The sequence below is a fragment of the Cololabis saira genome, chromosome 14 (assembly GCF_033807715.1).
Source record: "Cololabis saira isolate AMF1-May2022 chromosome 14, fColSai1.1, whole genome shotgun sequence".
In the NCBI taxonomy this organism is placed as follows: Eukaryota; Metazoa; Chordata; class Actinopteri; order Beloniformes; family Belonidae; genus Cololabis; species Cololabis saira.
In genome coordinates this window covers 22,177,010-22,187,261 of record NC_084600.1, presented here as the reverse complement: position 1 = coordinate 22,187,261, position 10,252 = coordinate 22,177,010, and the positions used below count along the sequence as shown (strand labels likewise).

The 10,252-nt window shown below is 43.2% G+C and overlaps 1 protein-coding gene across 1 annotated transcript; it reads left to right on the top strand.

The window, feature by feature from the left end:
- The first annotated feature begins 822 nt into the window (after window positions 1-822).
- Window positions 823-10,016, top strand: ruvbl2 (RuvB-like AAA ATPase 2). The gene is made up of 14 exons (XM_061740158.1): window positions 823-871; window positions 1,730-1,785; window positions 1,930-1,985; window positions 3,303-3,444; window positions 3,601-3,730; window positions 3,819-3,885; window positions 4,016-4,122; window positions 4,237-4,330; window positions 4,947-5,165; window positions 5,252-5,370; window positions 5,561-5,680; window positions 5,778-5,907; window positions 6,019-6,133; window positions 9,653-10,016. Exons 2-14 carry the CDS (start codon window positions 1,731-1,733, stop codon window positions 9,679-9,681), a joined length of 1,383 nt encoding a protein of 460 aa, XP_061596142.1. The 5' UTR covers window positions 823-871; window position 1,730; the 3' UTR covers window positions 9,682-10,016.
- Window positions 10,017-10,252: the final 236 nt, after the last annotated feature.

The following is a 10,252-nucleotide window of genomic DNA, read 5'->3' as shown; positions in this document are numbered from 1 at the left end:
ATTTGATTGCAGATTAATATATTTCAAATAGAGTTGTGGTTAATTGAGTTTGCTCTTGACCTCAGTCTCTTGTCCATGAGTGTGAAAAAAGGATAAAAAAAGACTGCTCCAACGCCAACTTTATTACAATAATAAAGAAGCATAAAACAGACTCTGCAGAATCTGGGACCTTAAAGCGTCAGGCTTTTATAGAGGACGAGGCTGCTGTTGTTTCAGCAGCTGTTATCCATCAACCTCGACAGGTCTACCAACACTGAAACTCATCAGTAAAAGATACACAGGTCGTAAATCAAAGCACATCTTGCTTAAGAGAGTCTGTTTCTGCTTTCAAATATTCTGTTTTAAAGAAAAGGCCTAGGGGAGACCCAACACTACAGAGGGAAAGAACAATTATTTTAAATGCGACATTTATATAATTCCACCACAGATGTGGCTCAGACTGTGACGTCTCTATTTCATTTTTAATAATTTTAAAGGATTTGACCACTCTACATAAAAAATTATGTAACTGACATACAGCATCATCAAATCGCACAGGGAAAGGTAAAATAAAAGCAAGATAAAATTTAAACAAAGACAAAGGCACAAGGCATGGCTGCTGTTTCTTGGCAGCCATGATGCTAAAATCACAATAACACATTCATGTCTAAGATGAAACTAACAGATTTAAACATTTAAAAATGTTTCAAAAATGTAAGAAAAAAACCCTATTCTTTTGGACCTACCTAGCTCAGCGTTGTTATTAACCTCCAAGTCAAAAGAGGGCACTGGTCTTCTGAATGTAATACAAGTGCAGGACTTGTTTCTCGTCGGACATTTTTAACCGGCACACTTTCAGAAGAAGCGCCGCGTTCTCTCATGTGTGCATAAGGTGAGCACAAACCCTTCAAATAATGATCTCAAAAAGACCTCACTTACATATTTCAGACTGGATGTTTTGGGCTTACATTCAATAAGTTAAATACGTATTCACGAGCTCCTACTATAAATATTGCGGTTGGTAATGTGTGAGAAAAGCCATGAATGGAGTTAGCTCATTTGCTAACACAACATTAGCAGGCGTTATCGTTAAATGTCGTTATTCTCGCCCTCATTCTGCTTTAGTTTGGCTTGATAATACAACTTATTTGAATTAAAGTCTGGTGACAGATTACATTTTCAGTTGTAATGTCGCTGGGCTGTTCTCGTGTTGTCACATGCGGTTCTGCTGTCGCTATGACAACCGCCTGGACAGACTCCCCTACTTCACTTACTTACTAGTTTTTGTGTTTTTGTTAACTGTAAAGTGCAGTTTTAGGTCATGACAGCTGTTTTCCATTCACTTCTGTAACCTGGATGTTATTAGTTTTACATGGATCACAGAGCTAACAAGTTTAAAGAGAAATTACAATGACACTATATATATATATATATATATATATATATATATATATATATATATATATATATATTCTGTGCTTGAAAGCATAAATTTGAGTGTCTGAAGTAAATGCCAACTCAAAATATCTGATATAACACCAACTTGTGTGTTTGTTTTGGACAGGCTATGTTTTAAAGTTTCTCATTCAGTGAACTATTCAGATTTGCATTGTTGAACCTATTGCATATATTTTATTACTTTAACTGAGAACACATACCTTTTTTATTTAGATAGGTGAAATAACTTTTTTCCCCCCCACTGTTTGTTATTTATCCTTTCTCATTTATGTCTACTCTTAACTTCAAACAGTATGGCGGCTACAAAGGTTCCAGAGGTTCGTGACATCACACGGATCGAGAGAATTGGTAAGAATTTCTTTTTACTCATAAACTGATGGAAATAATACAAGTTTGGTGATGATATTGTAAGTGCAGTGTATGTTGATGCAAGTAAGGTCTGATTTCCGATGAATCCTTTAAATGAGGCTAATTTTCCCCTTATTCCTAAAGGTGCCCATTCTCACATTCGTGGCCTTGGTTTGGATGATGCATTGGAGCCAAGACAGGTAACAACCTTATATACTTGCGACATATTGAGACTCTTGGGATCACAGTTTGTTTTTCAAACACAGGATAGGATGGAGAAAAGGATACAGACATATGAGTCCATGATTAATTTATTAACTAATTTTCCTCTGGAGATTAATAAAGTACCTTTTGAACTGACTTAAATTATGGTAGGATGGAAATTTGGCAGATGTGCACTATCAAGCACTTAGTACGTAATCATTGTCCTTTTAAAACCTTCCATTTGTCCCTCGTTGCTGGTTGGATTTTGTAAAGCTGTTCCAGAGATACTTTAAGGTTAATGATGTTGATGGGACTGTGACTCCAAAATGACTTAATGTGTTTCATAGATCTTTTCTTTTTAAGCAGTAAAACTGAATTTGCTTTAAACTGACATTAGAGTTCTCATTAAGGAGACAGAAACTTGGGTGCAAAGAAAAGGAAGCTTGAAGTACATCAGACAAAACAGCGTTAACATGGATTTAAAAAGTAGAGGCAACTGTTCCAAAACGTGCAGAAATGTTGCATATGAAGAACCTCTTATAGGGTGTTAAATATTCCCTATGAATGGTTTTAAAAATGTATCAGTTAATGTATCAGTACTAAGTTTGTATGTCATGCTCAGGTTTATATGCAACTCGCGGGAACTCTGCTTCAAATTAATTAGCTGTACATTCAAAGCTGCTGATGTGCGACATCATACTGTTGCAGTCCAGTTTTACATGGTTTGTGCAGAGAGTGAAGGGTGAACTGTGTCCTTAAGTGCTTATTTGAACAAAAGCCTGCATTATCATGAATGACTGCACAAATATTTGCAGCAAGAGATGATGCAGGATCGCATATGAAGACGAACTGTTAACTGTTACCAACTGTTCACAGGCTGTATCATAACATTCCTCATAATGTCCTTCCTGGCTGACTATTTCGGAATGACACGAAGGGGATTTTGTCTTAAGTGTGCTCTTTACTCATCTCTCCCCTGTACAGTGTGACGAATCCATAAAACGTTGAAGAAACTAATGTCCCCCTGTTTAGCGAGAGTGCCTTTTGTTTTTATTATGTTTTTGCCATTAAAAAAAAATCATTGCCGCGGCTGTTGCCAGGACAACACAAGGGGCTCTCAACACTGCTCTGACAAGCACTGTACATTGTAAAAAGTGTAAGGTGATGAATTTAGTGTAAAAGTGTAATACTAAGATAAAATTTAAATGTATAAAAGCCTCTGTAGTTGCACTGAAACACTGCCTGGTGAACAGGTGTGCAGTGACATGTTTTGAATTTGGGCTGAGGTAGATCTGTTACCTGTTCACCTGCAGGTGTCACAGGGGATGGTTGGTCAGCTGGCCTCCCGTCGAGCAGCTGGGGTCATCTTGGAGATGATCAAAGATGGCCACATCGCTGGCAGGGCGGTGCTGATCGCCGGCCAGCCTGGCACAGGAAAGACTGCCATTGCTATGGGTAAGAACTACTTAGAGGCCTTCCAAAACACAATACCTTTCTTGATTGGAAGCGATACTGTCTCTTTGCATTGATGCAGGTGGGTTAAGTTATGTTTTTGTTGAAAAGAGTTCATGATCCCCTGTCAGTGACTGGATGAATTTGTTTTGTATGCAGGCATCGCACAGTCTCTTGGCCCAGATACACCTTTTACAGCCCTGGCTGGTAGTGAGATCTTCTCCCTGGAAATGAGCAAGACTGAGGCACTGAGCCAAGCTTTTAGAAAAGCCATTGGAGTGAGGATCAAGTGAGTGAGCACACATAATATTGTTGCTTTTATAATTCTTTATGCTGTAAATGAATTACTACTCACTATGGTCATTCCTGATTTATAGAGAAGAGACGGAGATTATTGAAGGAGAAGTGGTGGAAATTCAAATCGATAGACCTGCTACTGGAACAGTAAGTTTACCAGTAAATTAATCCGTTTCCTGTCTGACACCGGTCTGAATACCACAAAAAAATAATACCTGGTGCATAAAAGGATTCACATCAGGCATGTGTTTACTGAAAATGACATGCTTTCAACCAGGGTGCAAAAGTGGGCAAGCTGACCCTGAAGACGACTGAGATGGAGACCGTATACGACTTGGGGAACAAGATGATTGACAGCCTCAGTAAAGAGAAAGTTCAAGCTGGGTATGTGGCTCTCTTTTTCATTCATTTGTACTTCATATGACTGTTTTCAGGGGTGGTTGTATGTGATAACATTTGAGCTGAGTTATTCTATTGTGTGTTTTGTTATTTCCTCAGTGATGTTATTACCATTGACAAAGCCACAGGGAAAATCAGCAAGTTGGGACGCTCGTTCACCAGAGCGAGAGACTACGATGCCATGGGAGCTCAGGTAAGCACTCGCGTCACTTAAGTCCCAAAAAAGAAGTCACAATAATAGGTTTTCACACCAGTGCTTGGCCCCCCAAAAATTTTAGAAATGAAAGAGCAAAGAAACAATATCAAGTACAAAGAATATTGCAAAATCTCACTTAAATAAATGGCAGACAAAGAAAGACATTAAAGAACCATAATAACATTTGGAGTGTTTGCATGAAACATTGAAGATGGAGTGACCAAGGATTTTTCATGTTATACTATGATTTGAAGGTGAATACATTTCTTACAAATGTCATATTATTTGAACATTCTGGTATGTCTTAGGTCTCTTGGGGGGTAAAGCAGGTACAGTTATTTGTTTTGTTGAGACTTTAAATACAATTTCAGATGTAAGAACAGAATATCTCACCATAAATATTGAACATGTTGGGTATTTTCAATTTGATCAGTGTGGCTCAAAGTTATTTACACTTGATACAACACAGAAGAGTCCAATAAAATAACAGTTTTTTTTAATGCATTTTTTTGGTCTGAAATTCACCAAATAGCTCAGCTAAATCTCCCCAGAACATGATGGCCACACTCTTTCTGATTTGTATTTGAAGAGGGTTTTGTTTCTGCTCTTGCAGACACAGTTTGTACAGTGTCCTGAGGGAGAGCTGCAGAAGAGGAAGGAGGTTGTGCACACAGTGTCCCTGCACGAGATTGACGTCATCAACAGCCGCACACAAGGCTTCCTGGCTCTCTTCTCCGGAGACACCGGAGAGATCAAGTCTGAAGTCCGCGAGCAAATTAATGCCAAAGTGTGTGAGTGGAGGGAAGAAGGCAAGGCAGAGATTATTCCCGGGGTAAGTGTGTGTGTGTATATGTGTTACTTTGTCTTGACTTTCTTTATGATTGGATTTAAGACATTTTCCACGACTGTGGTTCCCAGGTGTTGTTCATTGACGAGGTCCATATGCTGGACATGGAGTGCTTTTCCTTCCTGAACCGCGCCTTGGAGAGTGACCTGTCCCCGGTTCTCATCATGGCGACCAACAGGGGCATTACTCGGTACTGTTCATGCTCGTCCAGTGAGAAAACAGCTCTCCACTGGAGATTTATAAACTTCTATCCCGTGATTCCAGTCATGTCAATAGTCCTTTAAGCATGTGTCACCATTTTTTTGTTCTCAATATAAACTCATTCTTCACATATGTATTCAAATCATAATTTTGTGCATTTTCCCCCCTTTTTTCCCCAGAATCCGTGGCACGAACTACCAGAGCCCTCACGGTATCCCCATCGACCTGCTGGATCGCCTGCTCATCATCGCCACCTCCCCGTACACTGAAAAAGAGACGAGGCAGATCCTCAAGATCCGGTGAGAATCCAGCCAGCCTTCCGCCACCTGCCAGAAAACGAACGTTCACGCCTCCCAGTATTCCAGGGGTGAAGTAAAACTGATCCTTATGTTTCAGGTGTGAAGAGGAGGACGTGGAGCTGAGTGAGGAGGCTCACACAGTCCTCACCAGAATTGGCATGGAGACGTCGCTGCGCTACGCTATCCAGCTGATCAGCACGGCAGGACTGGTGTGTCGTAAGCGCAAGGTAAGCTCATCCTGAGGAAACGGTCCTAAAGGAATCATCAACATCACTTTTTAAAATGTTTATTATTTCAGTATTTATATTTATTTGGATTTTTGTTTTTGTTTTTGCCAGGGGACAGAAGTTCAGGTGGAGGACATTAAAAGAGTTTACTCTCTGTTCCTGGATGAAGCCAGATCCTCTCAGTACATGAAGGAGTATCAGGATTCCTTCCTCTTTAATGAAACACGTGAGTTTGCTGGTCAGTGTGTGTGTCTCTGTTAACGGTTCTCATAGATTCTGTTTTCATAAAATCTAAAAGTATTACACAGATCTTATCCATCTGTAGGTCACCTTAAAGCAGTGGGACGAGTATAAGCATACATTAATCACAACAGCTCCTTGAAACCCTCCACTACTCTGGAGTTGCCCAGGGTGAGAGGCGGCGGGCTGGTGTGGGCTTGTTTATAGCCCCTCAGCTCAGTCGCCAGGTGTTGGAGTTTACCCCGGTGAACGCGAGGGTCGTTTCCCTGCGCCTTCGGGTCGGGAAAAGGTCTCGCACTGTTGTTTGTGCCTACGGGCCTACGAATCCCTGGGACTCCATTGTTCTACTGGGGGACTTCAACGCTCACGTGGGCAATGACAGTGATACCTGGAGAGGCGTGATTGGGAGGAACGGCCTCCCCGGTCTGAACCCGAGTGGTGTTTTGTTGTTGGACTTCTGTGCGAGTCACAGTTTGTCCATCACGAACACCATGTTCAAACATAAGGGTGTCCATCAGTGCACGTGGCACCAGGACACCCTAGGCCGGAGGTCAATGATCGACTTTGTTGTCGTTTCATCTGACCTTCGGCCGCATGTCTTGGACACTCGGGTGAAGAGAGGGGCTGAGCTGTCAACTGATCACCACCTGGTGGTGAGTTGGATGCGCTGGCGGAGGAGGAGGTTGGACAGACCGGGCAGACCCAAACGGATTGTGAGGGTCTGTTGGGAACGTCTGGCTGAGCCCTCTGTCAGGGACATCTTCAACTCCCACCTCCGGGAGAGCTTCTCTCGGATCCCGGGGGAGGCGGGGGACATCGAGTCCGAGTGGACCATGTTCTCTGCCTCCATTGTCGACGCGGCGGCTCGGAGTTGTGGACGCAAGGTCTCCGGTGCCTGTCGTGGCGGCAATCCTAGAACCCGGTGGTGGACACCGGAAGTAAAGGATGCCGTCAGACTGAAGAAGGAGTCCTACCGGGCTATGTTGGCCGGTGGGACTCCTGACGCAGTAGATAGGTACCGGCAGGCCAAGCGAGCCGCGGCTCGGGCAGTCCTGGAGGCAAAAACCCGGGTCTGGGAGGAGGTCGGGAGGCCATGGAGGAAGACTTTCGGTCGGCTTCAAAGGAAATTCTGGCGGACCGTTCGGCGCCTCAGAAGGGGGAAGCAGTACTCTGCCGGCACCGGTTATGGTGCTGGTGGGGAGCTGTTGACCTCGACTGGGGACATCGTCGGACGGTGGAAGGAATACTTCGAGGATCTCCTCAACCCGACTGACATACCTTCCACTGAGGAAGCAGAGAGTGGGGACTCTGGGGCGTGCTCATCCATCACCCAAGCCGAGGTCACTGAGGTTGTCCTGTTGGCTTCATCGGACCAGGACCTTCAGCATGTGCTGGGGCGGTTTGAGGCCGAGTGCGACGCGGCAGGGATGAGAATCAGCACTTCCAAAACCGAGGCCATGGTTCTCCACCGGGAAAGGGTGGCATGCCTTCTCCGGGTGGGTGGAGAAGTCCTGCCTCAGGTGGAGGAGTTCAAGTATCTCGGGATCTTGTTCACGAGTGAGGGAACGATGGAGCGGTAGATTGACAGACGGATCGGTGCAGCGTCCGCAGTTATGCGGTCGATGTACCGGACTGTCGTGGTGAAGAAGGAGCTAAGTCGAAAGGCAAAGCTCTCGATTTGCTGGTCAATCTACGCACCTACCCTCACCTATGGTCATGAACTTTGGGTAGTGACTGAAAGGACAAGATCGCAGATACAAGCGGCCGAGATGAGTTTCCTCCGCAGGGTGGCTGGACGCTCCCTTAGAGATAGGGTGAGGAGTTCGGTCACCCGGGAGGAGCTCGGAGTCGAGCCGCTGCTCCTTCACATTGAGAGGAGTCAGCTGAGGTGGCTTGGGCATCTGTATCGGATCCTCCTGGACGCCTCCCTAGGGAGGTGTTCCAGGCATGTCCCACCGGGAGGAGACCCCGGGGAAGACCCAGGACACGCTGGAGAGACTATGTCTCTCGGCTGGCCTGGGAACGCCTTGGACTCCCCCCGGAAGAGCTGGAGGAAGTGTCTGGGGTGAAGGAAGTCTGGGCATCTCTGCTGAGACTGCTGCCCCCGCGACCCGGGAACGGATAAGCGGAAGAAAATGGATGGATGGATGGATAATCACAACAGAGCTGAACTTGAAGGCTCTTTACACCAGGAGTTCCCAACCTTTTTTGTGTCAAGGACCAGCAGAAGTATAAACAAAAAGCTCATGGACCAGTTGACAATTTGTCAATTTTAATAAACATTTTAGAAAAAAACAACGCATTTTAAATAGGGCTGCAACTAACAACTATTTTAATAGTCAACTAGTCACCGATTATTGAAATGATTAGTCGACTAATCGGATAATTAGTATTTCTTTCTTAAATTTAGCATGAGGTTGCTTTAATTATGTGGCAAATGATAATAAACACGAGAAAGATGGGTACTTCAATGAAAAATAGATATTTTATTCAACTTTGCTGCTGTTCATACAAAAAGTAAATAAAAAAAACAAGGACAGGCACAGTGATCAGTCAGTATAGACATAAATCCATAAATAAATAAACCTCTGTCCATTATTTTTTATTTTTTTAAGGACAGGCAATTGTGTTATATAAAAAATAAATGATAAGATAAAATAAAACGTCTCATATTTTTTCCTCTATCAAGTGGGTGAAATGAGTTCTGGATGGCAGGACGTTCTCTGGGTTGAACTGGTGCATCATTTGTTGAAACCCGTCACCATCAACCATGGAGAGCTGCTCATATCACAGATCAGCTGCAGTATTGATCAGTGAGGGCAGTCGCCTGTTGCAGGAACACGTCTGCTTCTTTTGCAGAAAGGGTCCATGGTGGCTCTCATCTTCAGACTGCATGCATTTAATTTAAAATACTTTTGTCAGGCAAACGTTAAAGCTCTCTTTTAAAGCCAAAATACGCTTAATATCTTACCAAGGCGAGTCTGTTTCGTTCAACTGTCCGAGGTGCTTTCTCTTCAAATGCTCGTGCATTACCAACGTGCTCCCGTGATAAGCAGGGTCTGCTTTGCAAACCTTGCAAGTCTTCTTTTTATTCGCCGTATCCAGGCTAAAACGCTCCCGAACTCTTGAAGTTTTGTTACCCGCAGCTGCGCTGAGATGCTGTGGTGCTGCGCGGCTCTCGGCAGAGATTGTATGAGTTAAAGTGAAGTAAGAAGCCTCACTCCATTGGAAAAAAACGTCTGGTGACAATTGTCGACAATTTTGATTATCGATTTTTGTCGACAACGTCGGCGAATCGTTGCAGCCCTAATTATGATCGGAACACAAGCCATTTCACGGCCCAGTAGTAACAGCTCTGCGGCCCGGTACCGGTCCGGGGACCGGGGGTTGGGAATCACGGCTTTACACCATTTAATGATTTAATGGAAAGGTTCTGTTGCAAAAAGGGAATAATTGATGCAGATTATATTAGCGAATAAACAAGGTGTCTGTATTTGTGTTTCAGAATCGGCTTCCATGGACACCTCGCAATAAGAAGACGTTTGTTGTCCCGCTCTGCTTGTTCTTGTTACCTGGAGTTGGATTGAGTTCAGGACTGGGTTATACATTTGAATTCAGACCTACAGTGAAGACAGAATTCAGATTTTTCCAAGTGTTTAATCTTTCCTCGTGTATTTTTCTCCTCGTTAGCCTTCTAATGTGACATAAAAGTCAAATTCTTTTTACTGAAATTTGACCTGGTTTAAAGTCTGTTCAGCATCGAGGCCTTGTAACAGGAACGTCCATTCCTTTTAGAGTTTTATTTTTGCTTTTGTATTGCTTAAATCATCTTTCAGCTTTTGTTTTGAAAATAAACGTTTATAATCCTCGCTTATTTTTCTTTTCTATGTGCAAGCTCTACTGCTGAAAAACATTCGTCTCAACATCCCACCTCACATTTTTTATTTTGACGGTTTATTTACAGTGAAATGTGCAGTTTGACCATGTCTTCAAATATTTTAAATACCAATAACATACAAAAGAGTAATTTTTCCTTATTAACTATTTATTTTAAATACATTTTCTGTTTAGTGCAAGCACGCTGCTGTGAGTCTTTAACCACAAG

Excerpts from the sequence above, each read along its gene's own strand:
- ruvbl2 (XM_061740158.1), top strand. The coding sequence starts at position 1,731 with ATGGCGGCTACAAAGGTTCCAGAGGTTCGTGACATCACACGGATCGAG. Across the intron at positions 4,331-4,946 it reads ACGATGCCATGGGAGCTCAG|ACACAGTTTGTACAGTGTCC; the intron begins GTAAGCACTCGC and ends CTGCTCTTGCAG. Across the intron at positions 6,134-9,652 it reads CTTCCTCTTTAATGAAACAC|AATCGGCTTCCATGGACACC; the intron begins GTGAGTTTGCTG and ends TTTGTGTTTCAG.